Below are 20342 nucleotides of genomic sequence, written 5' to 3'. Positions count from 1 at the left end.
GCGTCAAGGCTGTATACTGTCACCCTGCTTATTTAACTTATATGCAGAGTACATCATGAGAAATGCTGGGCTGGAAGAAGCACAAACTGGAATCAAGATTGCCCAGAGAAATATCAATAACCTCAGATATGCAGATGACACCACCCTTATGGCAGAAAGTGAAGAGGAACTAAAAAGCCTCTTGATGAAAGCAAAAGAGGAGAGTGAAAAAGTTGGCTTAAAGCTCAACATTCAGAAAACAAAGATCATGGCATCTGATCCCATCACTTCATGGGAAATAGATGGGGAAACGGTGGAAACAGTGTCAGACTTTATTTTGGGGGGCTCCAAAATCACTGCAGATGGTGACTGCAGCCATGAAATTAAAAGATGCTTACTCCTTGGAAGAAAAGTTATGACCAACCTAGATAGCATATTCAAAAGCAGAGACATTACTTTGCCAACAAAGGTCCGTTTAGTCAAGGCTATGGTTTTTCCTGTGGTCATGTATGGATGTGAGAGTTGGACTGTGAAGAAAGCTGAGCGCCGAAGAATTGATGCTTTTGAACTGTGATGTTGGAGAAGACTCTTGAGAGTCCCTTGGACTGCAAGGAGATCCAACCAGTCCATTCTAAAGGAGATCAGCCCTGGGATTTCTTTGGAAGGAATGATGCTAAAGCTGAAACTCCAGTACTTTGGCCACTTCATTCAAAGAGTTGACTCATTGGAGGAGACTCTGATGCTGGGAGGGATTGGGGACAGAGGATGAGATGGCTGGATGGCATCACCGACTCGATGGACGTGAGTTTGAGTGAACTCCGGGAGATGGTGATGGACAGGGAGGCCTGGCATGCTGCAATTCATGGGGTCGCAAAGAGTTGGACACGACTGAGCGACTGAACTGAACTGAACTGAAAATAAATCTGCCATTTAAAGACTCTTCCTATGACCTGAAATTAACATTATATGACTTAGCTTGCTTTCTTTTTTTTTCCAATGATGCAAACCCTTCCGTTAGCAAAAAGAGTGCAGAACTCTTTTGCCAACCAACTATTCATGATAGTTGATAGCACTAAACATTTCTTTGAAAGGACTCATCATAAGGTGCCTTCTTGGGGAATTTTTTTGGCCATTATTTCTCTCATAGAGATCATAAAACGTTGGAAAAGGGGGAAAAAAAGCAACTCTGAGAACTGATAATCTAATATGCTGCCAACTTGAGGCTTAAGTCTTAGTTATTTGAGGATCATTTTAGATTTAGGCAGTCATTCAGTTCAGTTAAGTCGCTCAGTCGTGTCCGACTATTTGCGACCCCATGGACTGCAGCAAGCCAGGCTTCCCTGTCTATCACAAACTCCTAGAGCCTGCTCAAACTCATGTCCATTGAGTTGGTGATGCTATCCAACCATCTCATACCCTGTCATCTTCTCCTCCTCCCTTCAGTCTTTCCCAACATCAGGGTCTTTTCCAGTGAGTCAGATCTTCACATCAGGTGGCCAAAGTTATTGGAATTTCAGCTTCAGCATCAGTCCTTCTCATGAATATTCAGGCAGACATTAGCCTCGACTGTCTTCAGCAACATAAGGCCATCTAGTGGTAGTTTCTATTTGAAGACTTGCTCTATAGTAGTTATTTTGTCTTACCTCATGCAACCTCTTCAATTTTATTATACTGCTTTGTGAAGGTGGCTTTTGTAATTCTTGTCTTTTTAAGGTGTTCATCTGTACTATGTTGGTGGAGAGGTATATGCAGAGTGCCTCAGTGACAGCAGCATATTTGTTCAGAGTAGGAACTGCAACTTTCATCATGGCTTTCATCCTACCACTGTCTGTAAGATTCCCAGCAGCTGCAGCCTCAAAATTTTTAACAATCAGGAATTTGCTCAGCTTCTGGCTCAGTCTGTCAACCATGGATTTGAGGCAGTATATGAGCTCACCAAAATGTGTACCATTCGAATGAGTTTTGTCAAGGTGAGTGGGTTGAGACCTGTAGCTTAATTTGAGTCACTGTAACATATAACATGTGTATTATATGTCTGTAGGTTATAATTTTTAAAAGTCTGTGTTAAATGAAAGGTAGTAATTACTTCTGACCTGATTTAACAGGTTTCTAAAGAAAATTCTTAACTTCATAACTTAAACCACATGATTGGTCTGTGATTTTATTTTATAATTTAGACATTATAATAAAATGCTTGATATTGGTATTGAGTAGGGGCTGAGTTTATAAAGAATTTCAGTTAAATTTTAGCTAAATTGCCAAGAAGCATTTAATATTAAAACTGCTTTTTAAGTTCCTTTAGTTTTAGCAATTTCAATTATTACTAGATCCCTTAGATTGACTTAAAGAATTAATCACCATAATAAAATTATTTTTCCTTGATTTAAGCTCTGTTATTAAGGATTTGCAAAATTGAAAGAACTTTTCGAATTTATCATTTGCTCTTGGCCTGATTTTATTGGCATTGTAAATGATGATTCATGAGAAAAATTTAGAAAGAATTTTAGTGATCTCTTTTAGCAACCTGTGCTGCATCCACTTGTTCCTTAAGGATTTAGCCAAAGAAGAGTCATTGTCAAATGCTCTGTGTAGGATTTTTTCTTTCTGGCCCACAGTCCCACAGCCCAGTGTTTCCTTGCTGCTTGTTACAGGCCTTTTTGTGCAGCAGTTTATCAGTAGCCCTGAAGGCATTTCCCTTCCCTGTTATAGAAACATGGCTCTCATGTTTAATCTAGTTACCCACTCCGCCCTCATCACACCCCACTTGGTTTTCCTAGGCAAGGACTACTGTAAGCAGTAAAGCAAAGAACTTGATACATCCAGCAAATAAAAGTGAAAAATTCTGTTTTATTCTTTGGAGTTTTTGGCTAAAGTGGTGCTGCTCAGTTCATCCCAGTAGTTTCCCATCTTAAAGGATAATGATATATCATTTCCACTTTAACTACATTTGCATGCATTGCTCAGTTTTACAGTGCCTTATCTGATGTTTAAAAAAAAAACAAAAACCTAAAAATTAAAAATTTTTTGTTAACAAAATCTGATGTGAACTAACATGAGGCTATATATGGGTTTTATTTATCCATTAAAGAGAGACTATATAGCTCATTGCAGAATTATTGATGTTTTAATTATGAGGTATTGCACCATTACTAACTTTCTAAAAATTAAAAAAAAAAGAAAAAAGAATTCTGGAATGTATCTTGCCTCAAGAATTTCTATTAAGGGATTATATGTTGTTATGATGTAGCTATTGTTTTGCTTTAATTCCATAGTGAATGCTAAGGTTGGTTTTGAGAGTTTTTCTTTTAGGTTACATTCTGTGTATCTCTAACTTTAAAAGTTTATTTTTTTGTTCAGAGAAGGCAATGGCACCCCACTCCAGCACTCTCTCGCCTGGGAAATCCCATGGACGGAGAAGCCTGGTGGGCTGCAGTCCATGGGGTCGCTAAGAGTCCGACACGTGTGGAAATTGGTTTAGACTGGTTAATGATTTAAAAAATGGCTTGTTGTTTTATCTGTTCATTTTCATAGGGCTGGGGAGCAGAGTATCACCGGCAAGATGTTACCAGCACCCCATGTTGGATTGAGATTCATCTTCATGGGCCTCTTCAGTGGCTAGATAAAGTCCTCACTCAGATGGGCTCCCCGCTAAACCCCATTTCTTCTGTTTCATAGTGCAGAAGTGTTCTTTCTCAGTTACATTATTAGTGGACTTGTTTTAATTTTAGGGAAACTTCCAGTACAGATACTGTGAGCTTACATGGAAAACAGATTTTACAGCCTGTTTTTTTTTCTACGTAATTGTGACCAATACATTTGTTTTTGTGATGAATCAACATTTGTTTGTATTCATGTTCATGTGATTAACTCTCAAAAGTGTTGTGAAAGATGCAGAGCAAGTCTTGTGCCCTGGTTCAAAAGTTTGGCATTGATCTTAAACTGGAACATACTTTTGCCTTATTGTCCCAACAGTTTTTTTATTTGTGAAATTTTTTTTGGAAAAGTAATGCATCACATGGTAAAGAATTTTAACAGTATAAGAGGGTGTTCATTGAAAGTCTTCCGTTCTAGTCTTGATTCTGCAGAACTGTGCTTTTACCAGTTTCTTAGTCCCACCAACTTTAAAAAAGTATATATCATTGTTTTATAAAAGCATATGGTAGGGACTTAAAAGAAACTATAAAAAAATCTTTTATTTGATGGAACACTATGCACTGCTCTAACAAGTAGTGTTCAATAAAAGCCAAGTGATAATTTTCTAAGTGACATCATAAAATTTACATTTAATACAGCTAAATGTCGTCAGTGTGTTGTGACTCCACTCAGTATATCTTTTGTAAAACTTCTCCTTTTATAAAAAAAAGTTTCTGCGAACAGCAGATCTCCATTGTATGTCTTTTACTCACATCTGTCACGAGTACTACTTAATGGCTAGTGACAGTGCGTGCATGGCCGTGCTCAGCTATGTTTGCTGCTTTTGGCCAATATTGCAAGAACTCTAATTTTGACATGCATTAATCTTTTATTTTGCACTTTGATGGGTGACAGTTTTTAGTGTAACCTTCGTGAAACACACTCTAGTGACTTGGACTTAAGTGTTCATCCTTGCTTCCTTGGTACCCCTTTTGTATTAAACACTGCAATTTATAGATTACAGTTATAGAAAGTTATGCTTTTTCTAGCTTTTGTTGTATTTTCAGCCTAGATTATTAGACTGTTATCCTGTAGCTCCAATTTAAGGTTTCTTTTTAATTCCTTGCAGTTTTATGGATGATATTAATGTTGGAAAATCTACTTAATCCCATTGCTGTTAACTTACATCAGTCTCCCATGCAGGGACCTGTGTCTTATAGCCATAGGAGCCTCTTCAGCCTGGCCCCAATGATGAGGCCGCCTATCTGATGTATGAATCAGCAGTGGTTGTTGAGCTAGCTGGTTTGAAAACATTCACATATCAAAGAATACAGACTGTTCTCTCAGTTACCATGCATGTTCTTCCATTTTTTTAAGCACCTATGTGGATGCTAGTCTCAACAATCCTTAGGAAAGACACACAAACTCTAAAATATTCTTTTAATCAGTCATATGTAAGGGCTTTGAGTGAAGGACGCATAACCTCTTTTCCTAAGAAACAGTACAGTGGACACTTAGTTATGGCATGAAGAACAAAGATGTTACTTTGGAGGGGGGAAATCACCTAATTTACCTATTAGAAGAAGCTTATTTTTCAGTGTCTTTTGAAAATATGTGGAGCCATGTCAATCTTCTTTTTAAAATGTTAGTTTTGTTAGACTTTCTTCTTTGCCCTTTCTGCTTTTATGTGGGGAAAAAATGCATTTTTGAGGAAAGGAGAATGCAGTTTTTTGTTTTCCGTAACATTATTTACTGCTTTTATAAAGTGCAGCCAATGGATGGCTTTAGTTTTCTCAGATGCAGTGCCATTCATGTTTCAGCTCTCAGTCCTTTGCTAAGTGAAAATCTCTGATAGTAACCTGAGCCTTAAACATCAGTTTTATACGACATGCATTCTCAGTCTTCCGGAATTGTGTCAGCCACACAAAAGAGGATTATTTGCTTAGTGATAGAACTTAGCTATTTACATCATTGTACACTTAGCCAGGTTCATGGCACAATCTTTGAAACACATTTGTAGAAAAATCACCTAGGGTGACTGGCATATGCATGTAATCAATAATCAACATCAGTGGGCCTGAACTGATGGAAACTATTGTTTTTATTGATGCTTTCAACTGAGTTAATTAAAAATTGTTTTTATTCATGTAGCAACCTTTAGAGTTAGCAAGATTTTATGTGATTGGCTTTTTCTGTGTTTTCTCTAAAGAGTTGTGTTTCATGAATGACAGTACTGAAGCTATTAACTGGTAAGAGTTTCATGGAAAAGTATAAGCCTATTGTATTTCCTAAAAGCTGTTAACTCCACACCCCTGGGTTTTACATGAAAACTTCATTCAATCCAGCAGATCCTGTAATTCTTGACGATGCTCAGTACAGGACTGGATGGGAAATAAAAATTAGCCAGTAAGATTAAAAAAACTAAAATTTTACCAATGAGAAAAGTACCTCTGAAAGAAACCATTTCATAAAATTACAGATCTAAGTTTTTATTTAATCTCCAGAATGGTTTATAGTCAAATTTATGAAAGCATCATCACACCCAAAATGATCTTGTTTTATAGCATTACAGCATATAAATATATGCCAACTGAAAAGACAGAGCCTGGGAATAATAAAACTACATCCAGTTTGGTAAATGAGAAAAAGAAGAATAGAATCAAAATTAATCTCAGTTATGTATTAAAGTAAGATTTCCCTGGTGGCTCAGACGGTAAAGCGTCTATCTACAATGCAGGAGACCCGGTTCGATCCCTGGCTTGGGGAGATCCCCTGGAGAAGGAAATGGCAATCCACTCCAGTACTATTGCCTGGAAAATCCCATGGACACAGGAGCCTGGTAGGCTACAGTCCATGGGGTTACAAAGAGTCGGACGCAACTGAGCGAAGGCAATCAGTCAATCAATCAATGTATTAAAGCAACAAAAATATACTGACTGGAAAAAAAAAAATAACAGCAGAATTTAAGAGGTGCATCTCACTATTGTATCTCTACATAATTACCTGGCTTAAGTTACAGAATACAAACTAGTAGGCATGTTATTGATCTACTGAAGTGAACTTTTTTCCTTTAGAGAAAATTTAAAGAAAACATCGATCTAAATGTCAAATATATACAACAGAATATAAATCATTTTTTCCATTCTCTTGTTATATAAGTAAACTATGAGAATAGAATTGGCTGGGTTTCTGAGGTGAAATCCACAATAAGATTACTAGGTAGTTCAGTAAGTTATACCTAACAGTATGAAAAGAGGGTATAGCTATTTTATACTTTTCATAACATTTGAGAGTAAGACATTCTTTTAGGATGGAAAATGATCAGTAAGTATTTAGATCTGAAGTCTGTTGTCAAGATAAGGACTGGGGCTCACATTATGTAACCTTCAGTATTATCTTAGAGTACCCGGAAGAAACAGTTCCCCTGTCATAGTGTTCTTTTAAAGGAGAAAGTTTATGCAAAAATGAAATCATGCCAGTAACAGAGAAACTGTAAATTCAAGTTTGATAGTACCTGTTTAAGTGTTGTACTTCCATTGCAGAGAGCATCTAATATCCCAGTTTAGATCTGTTTCTTTATACTTTTTCTAGTTGCTTGCTTAATGTTACGTTAGGTCATTATAACTCTCCCACTTAAAATATATTAATATCTTTTATATTTTCTGAAGAACGATACATCTTTTATAATTATTAAATTTATCTTCTAATGATGATTAAAATTTTGGACCTACTAACTTTGAAGAGGCTCAGAGCTTTTCCTTATCTTATTATAATAGATTCTTAAGTCTCTCTGGTAGGAATTATGAATGTGTCCTCATTATACCCATCAACTAGATAAGCAAGAATCTTTTAACATAGTAGATAGCCTGGTGGTTTTAGAAGTCTTTGGTGATTTTTATTGGCGGGAGTTTTCCTAAGTATTGGTTTAGGGACATTTCCTCAGATACTAGCACAGCATTTCTTGGGTGGTAATCACGGGTTTGATGCCTATCTCCCTCAGAGAATAGCGTTTTCCTCACGAACACAGGTGGGACTCTGAGGAGGTTTTCTTCTCATAGAAGATGCATGTGTGGAGAGAATCTGAGGCATTTCTTCTGCGTAAATGGTTCTATCTGCTAAACAGAAAGGTGGACCGTTCTTTGCAATTCACTGGATTACAGTTTAGCATGTCCTAATTACAAGAGGTAAGAGTATTTGTCAAGCCTTTGTTATATTGGCTTTTTCATAATAGAAACTTCTCTTTTAAAATGAATTATTATAATTGAAGTGTTACTTTAAAATTGGATGATTTATAGAAACATGAGAATTTTTTCAATTTTTCAAATTGAAAAAAAATAAATTTCAAAAATTTATCAATCTTTTTTTTTTTAAATAAGAGCTTATCTGTAATATTTGCTGGTAGCAATTGCTGTAAAACAAGTGAAGAGTTGTTTTGTTGAAAAGATCCAGTCTCAGAACGGGATTCTTCTGTTATTTATGACAGAGTGAGAAAGGTTTGTTTAGTTCTCATCCAAATAATTCAGTTCTTAAAATTCTTAAAATTTGAAATTGTTGTAAACCATAGTCCTTTAAGGATTTATTTGAGGATACTGTTTTTTAAAAGTTTGAATTTTTGTGTAGAGGTAGATTTTTTTTTTTACCCTATCGATAGATAGTGCCTTCTTACTACTAGCTGGTGTTAGCTATAACAGAACTCCAGTGAGGCCAGGCAATCCCAAATAAAGAAGAAATCTTTTATTAGAGTCAGAAATCTTTTATAATAGTCTAATACCATTGGAAATGATGTTGCTTTGATTTATTCATAAAGTATTTTAACTGTAGGGACTCTTGAAGATAATAGTTGGGCAAGTGCTTTGCTTTTCAACGTGGTTGGTTAAAGTTGCATTTTGAAAATCGCTTACATTAAAATTGAGTAGAATTGTAATCATGAAAACTGGGTATATCTGTGTAATCCTACCAGTGTTCTCTTAAAAAGATGCTTCATATGAGGATGATAAAGACCAAACCAATGGCTGCACTATAGGTCTGCTTCTTTCTTGTACTTGTTCTCCTTCTGTTTATGTTGTAGAAAATGAAATTCTAGCAACATGCTTCAATTCTGTTATCATTTTGATACTTATAAATATGTATTAGGTTTTACTATATTGTGCTTTTCAAAGCCATAACTCTTTTAAGAACTTTGTTTTTGCATATTGTTTGCTAATACTTTATTTTAATAAATCTCAAAATCTGCTTAATGTGTTTTTTTGTTTGTTTGGGGGGCTCTTCTTTTTTGATTGAACATGTTTCATTGAGTAGAGTCTTAAAAACAAGGAGATTATCAGTTTCTGTGACCAGCTGTGTTATCTGTTTGTGCACTAGTGGTAGAAAATGAATATACAAACCTTTCCAGCCAGCTTGAGGTTTGCTCAGAGTAATCAGTATGTTTTATTCTGTTTATAAGAGAGTTGATGTGTTTTTCTTTGTTAGTTTAGTTTTGTTTTGTTTTGAAAAGGGATTTGAATCTAGAGTCTGGAGTTTTTTAGTTTAACCACTAATTTCCCTTCTCTAGCCCTATCTAAAATTAAAGGTCTTGACCAGATGATTGAGAGGGAGAATAGCTTTTAGCTTTGGAGTCCGCCTGCCTGCATTTGAGCCCTGGGCCTCAGAGCTTTTTTAACTCTGTGCGCTTAGGCAAGTTGCTTAACCACTCTGTGCCTCAGTTTCCTGATCTGTAAAGTAAATGTCTATTTGTAGGAAGATTAAGTAAAATAATACAAGTGCTTAAAACCGTGCCTGCCACACAACTACACTTTTTTTGTTATCATCATCATCATCATCGTCTCTTAAATTTCTGCTACTTCTTTGAATCAGAGGAATTATTTCTGGTGCTACTTGACCTTAGTATTAGACAGGCCAAAAAATTCATTTGGTTTTATTCTGTAGATGTCTCTAGTAGTGCCTCTCTTTAACGTCATTCAAAACAGTTTTGTTAGATTGTATTGTGAAAATTGTCATATCAGCATGCATTTTAAAAAACTTACCAAAATTGGTAAGATTTTGTGTGAAGTGAAAGTTGCTCTGTCGTGTCTGACTCTTCGTGACCCCATGGAGTATACACAGTCCATGGAATTCTTCAGGCCAGAATAATACGGGAGTAGGTAGCCTTCCCGGAGAAGGCAATGGCACCCCACTCCAGTACTCTTGCCTGGAAAATCCCATGGATGGAGGAGCCTGGTAGGCTGCAGTCCATGGGATCGCTAAGAGTCAGACACGACTGAGCGACTTCACTTTCATGCATTGGAGAAGGAAATGGCAACCCACTCCAGTGTTCTTGCCTGGAGAATCCCAGGGACGGGGGAGCCTGGTGGGCTGCCGTCTATGGGGTCGCACAGAGACGGACATGACTGAAGCAACTTAGCAGCAGCAGCAGGTAGCCTTTCCCTTCTCCAAGTGATCTTCCCAACCCAGGGATCAAACCCAGGTCTCCCACATTGCAGGCGGATTCTTTACCAGCTGAGCTACCAGGGATGCTGAAGTTTTTGTGTAGTTATTTTAATATTGAAAATGGAGGGGGGAAAAGCAATGTTTTCGGTGAATTATGCTTTCTTGTTTCAAGAAAGGTAACTTGAAAATGCAACTGAAACGCAAAAAAAAAAAAGATTTGTGCAGTGTATGGAGAAGGTACTGTGACTGATTGCACTTCTTAAAAGTGGTTTGTGAAATTTTGTGCTAGAGATTTCTTGCTGGATGTTGCTCCATAGTCGAGTAGACCAGTTGGAGTTGATAGAGATCAAATTGAGACATTAGTTGAGACCAGGCAGTGTTATACCACCTGGGAAATAGCCAACATACTCAAAATATCCCAGTCAAGCATTGAAAATCATTTGTACCAGCTTGGTTATGTTAATCACTTTGCTGTTTGGGTTCCACATAAACGAAAAAAACCAAAAAAACAAAACCATCTTGACTTTGTTTCTGCATGGCAATTCTCTACTTAAATGTAAGGAAAATGTTTCATTTTTAAAACAATTTCTGATGGGCCATGAAAAGTGGATACTGTACAGTTATGTGAAATGGAAGAGATTGTGGGGCAAGTGAAAGGAACCACCACCAACCACACCAAAGGATGGTCTTCACCTATAGAAGGTGATGTGTATATGTGGGATTGAAAGGGAGTCCTCTACTATGAACTTTTTCCAGAAAACCAAATGATTCATTCCAATAAATACTGTTCCCAATTAGACCAATTGAAAGCAGCACTCCTGAAAAGCATCCAGATTAAGTAAAAAAGAAAACACATACTCTTCCATGAGGATAACACAAGACCACATGTTTCTAGGATGACCAGGCAAAAACTGTACAGCTTGGTCAGCAAGTTCTGATCTACCTGCCATATTCACCAGACGTTGAACCTTCAGATTTCCATTATTTTAGTCTTTACAAAATTTTCTCAATGGAAAAAATTTCCATTTCTTAGAAGACTGTAAAAGGCACCTGGAACAGTTCTTTGTTCAAAAAGATAAAAAGTTTTGGGAAGATGGAATTACAAAGTTGCCTGAAAAATGGCAGAATATAGTGGAACAAAACTGAATATGTCGTTCAATAAAGTTCTTGGTGAAAATGAAAAATATGTCTTTTCTCTTTACTTGAAGAAGTGTTTTGGACAGTCTGACAGATTCATCCTGATTTCCCACTTTGTGAATTAGCCTTTTCTTTTTCCTTAATTTTCTTCTTTGAAAAGAAATTCAGAATCACAGATTAGTTTTGTCATCCCCACCAAGTGCCTACTTTTTAACCACCTTCTGTGTTGTGTATACAAGAAATAGAAATTCATTCTAATTAGAAAGGGACAGTGAAAATCCATGTGTCCCCACTAGAAAAGCCCAAACTAAATATTTTAATCAAGGGAATAAATATAAAAGCTCTTATTATTCTCTTTAGAGAAAAGGCTTCATCAAAAGAATCCATATCTGCAAATCAATTTCTTTTTTAAAATTTTAAGTGTAAGGCATTAGTAAGGTATTTATTAGCAACTTCAGTGGCTGTTTTAGAAGCATATTTTGAAAACACTTGTTCTGGCAAAAAATAGAGGTGCTGGCATCTCTCAGATTTAAGATAATTAGTTTTCAAATTGCCATAGCGAAAATAGTTCAGGTGACAGAGGGATCAATTGTGACATCTACTTCAATTTTCTTTTAGACACTAGACTCAAGGACTAATGCTATATTACAGCAGTTTTGATGCAATTCATATTTTACAAATATTTATAAGAAGGTGATCAGTGGGCTTTGAGAAAGTAACTTCCCACCATTTAACATTTTAAATATTACTGTGTTTTTTGTTGTTAAATTTGTAAGCCTATCTTTATTAAACTGACTTGTTAAAAGGAAATTGTGTTCTTTTTATCTAAATCACTTTTTGTGGTTGTGTTTTAAAGGGTATGTGGCTATAGGGAAAATACAAAGAAGAGTTTTTAGCAACTGACTTAATCATCTCCATCTTAAAATTGCATGGGAGTGGACGGAGGATTTAGGTTGGTGGTTAAGATTATTATCCATATTGTTCCAAAGGGATGTGTGTATACTTCCCATGAGAGGTGTTTCCTGAGGCAGTTTTTTTTTTTTTATTTTGGGATGGATTTTGAAAGCCTTCTTACACTTTTTCTTAATCTTTTACCCTTTTCCTATCACCTGCTATTTCATTTAAATAATACTTTGAGATAAATGCTGAGGGTTTCAACAGTACAGAAAAGTATGAACTAAAAATCCTAAACCAGTAGTGAACCACTAAACATCTGTTCGTGTATCCTTGCAGCCTATTCAGGTATTCATTCTACATCAATCCTTTCCTTTTCTTTGACAGATTAGTTGATTGTGGGTGACACTCTAGCTCCTTTTTGGAAAGAGTTCTCAGGGAAACTGATTTGGCTCCGAAGTTTTTCTTGAATTCTGTATCCCCAAGAGAGCATTGTCCTCTGAGCTATCTCTTATTTTGTTGAATGGCAGAGCTTTCTAAAACGTATTACAGCAAGCTTAACTCTCCAGATATTTTAATGAGACTGCTGAAGTGACAGAAAAAGCCAGTTGGGATTAATCTGGGAATGCTTTCAAGAAGGAAAATAAAACTTTGTAAGATAAGGAGAAAGAAAAAAATCTTTTTTCATTCTCCATCGTATTCATCACCATCTAACATCCTACATGTTTTATTTTCTTACCCTATTTATAGACTGTGTCATCTCATGGGAATGTAAGCTACGGCCAGACATGCGTTCCCACTGCCAGGACAGTTTTTGATATAAGCACTCGAATATTTGCTGAATGAATGATAGTACTGAAACCAGATGTCATTTTTTTAATACTAGAATTTAGCTTTAAATTATATAATAAGACAGCACTTAATTGAAGGGACTGGAGCTCAGAACTTTATTAGAGCTCTTTATTACATACCTCATAGGAGAAGAAAGGGGGAAGCTCAACTAAGAACACTCATATGTGTTCTTTGAGCTTTTGGACCTTTGCCCCAAAGTTACCAGGTTCCTGGATTGTTGCTTAGAGAACCTACAAAATTAACAGTCTACCTGGGGCTTTAACATGTTGACATTTAATATTTTCCCAGAGAATTGAAAGGGCACAGTTTTCTTGATGCATTTGACAAGAGAAAACAACAAGAAAAGTATACTTTTTGGTTCATAATTTTATAGGGTGGCAGTGTTAAGAACCCTGTAGTTTGATTTTAGTGCCCTGGTTTAGAGTCTGTAATATCGCCCCTAACTGTTGTACCTGAAGGTCAGGCCTGTAATTGCTTTCAGGTGGGGCACCCTAAGCAGGGCCTTTGAGAGACAGAACATAGTGATGTGTGTTTATGCTTCAGAATAGAAGATTAATTTTGCCGAGGAGAGTGCATGTGTGATTCTGGAGGGGGAAAAAAAGCAGAGGAGGGTTTGAAGCACTATGCAAACATTAGTTAAGATTAATAGTAAATGGTCCTTGATTGTCTTCTCTTTACATAACATTCTGTGAATTTTACAGAATTTGTTTAGGCCAAATTAATGATGGCAGTCAAGGTGAAGGTAATGAATGCAAACACAAACTCGTTATAAACCAGTATAAACGCAACCCTGCAAAGGGGATCTTCCCATGAAAAGAAAGGTGCTTTCCTTTTCACTGTTTAATAAACTGCTAGGAGTTTACCATACCCATTTTCTCTCTCCTTAATCATTGAACACCTCTGTCCAGCTGCTTACCATGTTCCCCAGCTCCCTTTCAGCTGTAGCTGGTCATGCAGCTAAGTTCTGACCATTAGGATACGAGCAGAAATCCTACGTGTCATATTGGCATAATGCTCCACAGAGGAACACTCTGGCCCTTTCCCCCCTTCCCTGTGGCTAGAAGATAGATAGGATGGTAGGAACTAGAGGGGCCATATCAAAGTGGACACAAGAGCCAAGGGCTGAGGGTGACAGAACTGTGCTACTCTTGGAAGGTTATGTGAAAAAGACATTGGATGGATATGGGGAGCATTCTTTGTTGTAACAGTGCAGGCTGTAACCTGCTTAATCCTTACTTGCTCCTTCACTTAGTCTCACCAAACCTTTATTTTGTGCTCACTGCAAGTCAGGCTCTATGCTAAGCAGCAGAGCTGTCACAAGGAGTCATTCCTGTCCTCACAGAAAGCAAAACTATAATATAGTTTAGTGGTTTCAGTCTCTATCTAGATAGGGTTGTTTGATCAGCTTTAGAGGGTACAGGAGGGGCAGAAATGGAGAATCAGGAACTTTAGACTCTGCTCTTGTTTTTCTGAATACCTGGATTTTCTCTGGTCCTGAGAAGTATCAAGATTGTTCATTTGTTCCACTAATATTTGAGGGTCTATTAGATGTCAGGCTGAGGACAAACTAAGTAAAAATACATTCTCTCAAGCATCTTCATTGTGGTTGATACAGACACATAATGAGATAAATATAGGATAGTGGTAAGTTCTAAGGAGAAAGAGTAGGAAAGGAAGATAAGAAATGTCAGGGGTGGGAGGAGGAAGGTGGCTGATGGTTTTGATCCAGAAACCAGAGAAGATCTCATTAAGAAGGAAATCTTTGATCAAAGTCCGAGAAGAGGTGAGGGAGTCAGGGGTAGTGATTTGTTGTGATTTAGTTCATTCTTAGTCAAGGCAATTCAGAAATCATATGAATGATATGGTAAAGATCTCAGATTCCCTGCAGAAGAAGGAGTAATTCAAGCAGAAATAGCTAAAGGTACAAACTTAAATTGCATGTTCTTTAGTCTCTGCAGGAGCTGCAATAATAACTGAGGTGTTACACAGATGGAGACAAGAAATGTCAGTTGCTAGCAACTTTGCGGATTATCACCTCCAGGAAACGGGCCACTTGGAGAACCGATCAATAAGGAGAGTTCAACTCAATATTTCATCTAATACAAGTTTAGTTTACGGCAGAAAATCAAAGGTGAAGTGTTCGGATGAAGAACCTACAGGCAAATTTACCTTAATCTCTAGCTCTGTCTTTCCATTATATTCCGTTCAACAAATACTTACTCAGTGTCTGTTTTGTGCTTAACATTGTGCTGGGCATTGGGAAAGCAGCCATGAGCAGGCAGATGTTGTCCCTGACATGCAGCTTATATGTTAGTAGGAGGAGAGAATTTAGTCCATGAATTAAAGTTATTTAATAGCTCTGATAAGGGAGCTGATCAGGGGCTGTGAATGAATATAACTGATAGCTGATCTTCTCTGAGAAGTCAGGCATATCCATTTTGAGGAAGAGGTATTGAGACCTGAAGAATAGGAAGGCGTTATTAGTTGGATGAGGGAAGGGAATCAAACACCTTAGGCAGACAGGCCCTAAGGGTCGAAAGGCCACTATGTCTCAAGCATGGAGTACAAGCGAAGTGAAGAATTGAGGCTGGAGAGGTTGATGGGGGCCAGAGGAGGCTGCATCTTGGAAGCCAATGTTAGAGTTTTTTAAAAAATACTGAGAACAGGGAGAAACTATTGGGGTGGAAGCTGGGGCTGGAGGCAGATACTGGGATCAGATGTGTGCATTGATTGGAGAGAGGCAAGTGAAGGCTGGACTTTGAATTCAGGTGATACTGGTGGAGGTGGCTGGGGAGTAGATGTAGTAGAGTGGTGTCTAGGAGGTGATGGATTGCATATAGGAAGAAGAGTTTGGGGTCAGGAATGACCACCAGTGTGCATTTTACTTTAGGCAACCAGATGATGGCACAGTTTACTGAGATGGAGAAAACTGGAGGAAGGTGTAACTTACCTGGAAAGGTAAAGAGTCATGAGGGAAAGCGGTGTCTATTTTTGCTGTCGCAAACACTTCTGAAATGATCATCCTGATTAATAATAATGATAGCTCACATTAAGACCACTTGCTGCTGCTAAGTCGCTTCAGTTGTGTCCGACTCTGTGCGACCCCATAGACAGCAGCCCACCAGGCTCCGCCGTCGCTGGGGTTCTCCAGGCAAGAACACTGGAGTGGGTTGCCATTTCCTTCTCCAATGCATGAAAGTGAAAGTGAAGTTGCTCAGTCATGTCTGACTCTTCGCGACCCCATGGACTGCAGCCCACCAGGCTCCTCCATCCATGAGATTTCCCAGGCAAGAGTACTGGAGTGTGTTACCATTGCCTTCTCCGTAAGACCACTTACAACGTATTAAATATGAGCTGAACACTTTACCTACAGTATCTCCCACAATGTTGAAAATCCCATGAGCCAGGTACAACTATCATCTCCATTTTACAGATAAAAAAGCAGGTTTTCAGAAATCCAGAAGTATGATCGTGGCATAGAGTGGATGGCCAAGGTCAGGTTACCTGGCTCCAAGATTCTTAGACTTACGCTGCTTCACCCTAGCTCCTGACATCTGCAACCACTTCCCCTGATTTCCATCCTACCCACCCTCTTTGCCCCATCAGAGATGTGTTCTCAACCCTCTTGCCTGTTCCCAGTGACTGGTTGTGGCAAAGCTGCCCAAACACCTGTGTCTTGAATCTCATTCCTCTTTTCACCCTGCCAGACCCAGTTCTTCAAACGTAGCTCCAAGGCATCATGAGCTTGGTGAAAGAACAAAGGGCAGGAGGATGTGTGTGTGTATAGACCGGCCTTCCTGATACCATCTACATGTTCAATTACCACATAATAGTCCACTTAGCTTGCATATCAGCAGAAGACAGACATGAACTCAGCCCGATTCTTTCCAGGGGAGAATCTAGGGTTAGGTTCCCCATGACAAAGGACCCATTACTGCCCAACTAGTCAAACACTAGCCTAGAGATAGGTATGAAATTATTTAGGGTCCCAGTGCTGGCAAAAAGCAGAACTCAAGTCCAATTCCTCTTACCGATCCTGCTTGATTTCTAGATTCCAGCTCTAAGTAGGTCCAATTATTTAGGCATTTCTTCTGGAAGTATCTATTCAACCCTGTAGATACATCAGAAAGATGGCTTCCAAATTGCCTCCATCTTAGCATTTTTCAGCTTTAACTTCTTGATGCCTTGGGACAGTATTTTATTAAGACATCCCAATAGCCTCCTGGATCACTCTGGCTTCAACTGATTCTGGTCCAAGAACTTCAGGTAGCCTCTAAGCCAGCTGATAGTGCCCCTAACCCTGGCATTTTTTGTGGGTCAGCTTCTCCCTTAGGCAGCGCTGCCTCAAGCCTGAGGCTCATTTACAACACAGCTAACACTTGAGTGCTAGTGTTAACACTGGTTATGTCATTTGACATTCAACCCTGTAGAGCTAGGTGATATAATCCTATTTCACAGTTGAGGAAACAGACCAGGACAGATTAAGTAATTTGCAGTGCCACACAGCCAGTGAGCAGTAGAACTGGGATTTAAAGCCAGACAGACTTCAGAGCTGATCACTCTGCAAACTGCCTTGAGGTCTATCCATGGGGAGCTGTGGAGGAGGAACATACTCTGCTGCACCTGTATTAGTTTTCTACCCCCTCAGCCCCTAGATTAAAGCCGAAGGGTCTCCCATATCAGCAGTGTGTGATTCCATTATGCCAGTCAGGGTTCTCATACCCTCCTTAACATTTATTCCATTTAGTCTTCTCCATAGCCAAGGGTCACACAGATTAGCTGAGTTACCATTACTGTAAGATAGAAAGGTTTGGCTGCATTTCCAAAAACCAAAATGTTGTATGAGGTTATTGTAGAATTAGCTCCATTAGGGCTTGGTTGTTGTTAGCTCTCTAAAATATGGAAGTCAAGCCCAAGACGAACTGTCAGATGCTCATCTCTGCTGCTTCAATGGGATAGGAGCAGGAAGAATCTTGGGCACTTCCAAGGATCCTTCCTTGGGAATGATGAAGGAGGAGAAGTGGTGGTAGGGAGCTCTGGCCTAAGCCTGGAGCTCTAGTAAGTCTTTTCTAAGCCTCAGCTTAGATCCTTACATAAGTTTCAGTGTCCAACAACCCTCACAAAAAGTTTGTAGGATTATGTGCCTGTATGCATTTGCCAGACAAGCATCCTTAGCATTCTTCAGAGTCTCAAAATCTGAGTGACCCCTACATGGCTTGGAACTACTTGATTAAATAATCTACCAAATCTCCTTTTAGTCAAAGGTTCTCTAAGCTCTAGTGCCCTAATGAACTAGGTGACTTCTGAAACTATTTTAAGCTGCCACAAAGAGACTCCCTAGAATTAGGTTAACTTTAATAATGGTCAAGGTTATTACAATTCTTTCTATTCCCTCCCACGTTCTTTGAAATCAGCTCCTCCAAGCTGGGCTTATTCATCCATTGCTTTCCTGCTGTGTTCTCCAGAGCGGGCCTCCTGTCTACTTTGGGAAGAAGTACTGAACAGCTGCCCCCATCACCTGACCCTCAGGCCCCTGCTTCACAAGGTGGTTCTGGTCCAGAAATGACTCCTGGAAGGGCTTAGGCCCAGAGAACCTCTGAGAGCCACAGAGTGGATGCCTGGTGGGAAGAACTGCCCCACAGGGAAGGTCTCCATGGAGCCCTATTACAGGGAGTTTTTTTTTTATTTCCACAGCAGATGAGGCAGCAATTCTTCTCTGAGGTTGGCTCTGAAAACACTTGCCAGAGCAAGCAACTGATTGACCCTGGGGAAAGGTGAAGCTGGAGAGGAGCAAATGTCTGTTAAAACTGACTTGGGCCACTTGGAGGTGGGAGGCGGGCTGTGCTTAGGTCAACCTGCTCAGGATCCCCTTTTATGCCCCTTTCCCAAGTGGCGCAACCAATGACCAGAGCATCCTCAGCACTGGGTCTAATTCGGTGAGGTTTTATTGTAGAAATGTGGCCCCTGTTGACCCAGGACACCCTAACCACAGAGTGCTGCAGGTGGAACCCGGTGCCTCTAGACCAGCTTCCCCTTCCCCTGTGCGGGCAAAGAAAACTGGGTCCTCGGACCCGGGCGGCACCCGTTTAAACTCTGCGTCCCCTCACTTCCCACCCCAGGGACGCAGCCGCTGAGGGCCATCATTCCTAAGTCCAGCTGAGTTCACATTCGGATCCTAGTGGGACTCTCCAGTGCCAAAGAGTGGGAAAGGCGGTAGTAGCCGCAAGAAAACGGCCACAGGGCAAGGAGTCCAGACAGGCAGCTCGAACCTAGCTGCGCGCTTGGCTAGCTGCACGCTCCTCTCGCCTGCTCCTTCGGCAAAGTAGGGAAGTCAGCTGGCGGCGAGGAAGGCTCCCTGGTCCGGGCAGATGCGCTGTCTTCAGGAAGGCACCCCGGCTGGTCCCGCTGCCCACGGAAGAGAGCCTCCACCAGGGGAGCAGCACAGTTCCCCGCGACCAGGAGGATGGGGACCCTCTGCAGCCTCCTAACGCCTCCGACTCCCTTGATGCACACGGTGCTGCTCGAGGGCGGGAAGGGTGTGGGGGGGTCAAAGTGCAGTGTTCCCAGGGGCATCAGGTTCACCCTGCCCAGCTCATACCTACTGCTGGTGGCGAGACCCGGACCCGGTGTGGCTACACCGGCCGCATCTTCCAGGGCGCGCGCGCGTCCGGCAGAGAGCGGTGGTGGGGCAGAGCGGCGAAGGCCGAGTGGCGCAGCTGGCAGCCGATAAAGAGGATGACGAGCGCCACGGAGAGCAGCAGCAGGAAGAAGAGCAGTAGGTAGGTGGGCAGGTCGGGCTTGGCGGCCGTACCGTCCCGCATCCCGCGCGCGGTGGCCAGCTCCAGCGGCAAAGCGCCCTCCGCCTTGACCGTGGCTGCCAGCGCCAGCGCGCCGCCTACCGCCGCCTCGGGGCCGCCCGTGGTGTTGAACACGTCGCCGTACATGGCCCGCGGGGCTGCCGACCCCCGACCGCCTCACTTCGCTTCCATGGTGCGCCCTGCCCGCTCCTCTACGCGCGACCGACCGCAAGCCAGGTGCCTGCGGGACCGCCGGGACTGCGAAGTCCCGGACTGCTTCCTTGCCACCGCACTCAGCTGCCCTCTCTGCGGGGTGGTGGACCCCAGCGCTCCGAGCTGGACGGCTCGGCACCCGCGATCCCCGGACTTTTCAGATCTGTCACCGTCGCCACCCACGGTTCTGAATCATTCACCTGGGTTTACGGCCGTCCTTTCAGTTCAAACCCCAGCTCCGGTGAGCTCCGGGCTCCAGGACACCCCTGGGCTGCGGCGCTGGCGGAGAGAGGTGAGTGGTGCGTGCGGCCGCAGCTCGGGGTTCCTGCTCTGCACCTCCAGACACCAGTGCACCGAAGGCTCAGTCTGGGAGTCCTCCGCGTCCTCCCGCTGCCGAGTCTCAGAGCAGTT

The 20342-nt window shown here is 40.8% G+C and overlaps 1 protein-coding gene across 1 annotated transcript in view; it reads left to right on the top strand.

The window, feature by feature from the left end:
* Positions 1–8845, top strand: part of SMAD5 (SMAD family member 5) — a 62646-nt gene extending 53801 nt beyond the window's left edge. The window contains exons 6-7 of the mRNA XM_010844478.1: positions 1693–1949; positions 3511–8845. Coding sequence (XP_010842780.1) covers positions 1693–1949; positions 3511–3654 — 401 coding nt within the window. The 3' untranslated portion in view covers positions 3655–8845. The remainder of the gene's footprint in view (positions 1–1692; positions 1950–3510) is intronic.
* The last annotated feature ends 11497 nt before the right edge of the window (positions 8846–20342 follow it).

This window comes from Bison bison, unplaced genomic scaffold (assembly GCF_000754665.1).
Source record: "Bison bison bison isolate TAMUID 2011002044 unplaced genomic scaffold, Bison_UMD1.0 scf7180017864203, whole genome shotgun sequence".
Lineage (NCBI taxonomy): Eukaryota > Metazoa > Chordata > Mammalia > Artiodactyla > Bovidae > Bison > Bison bison.
This window is presented reverse-complemented; position numbering and strand designations above follow the sequence as displayed.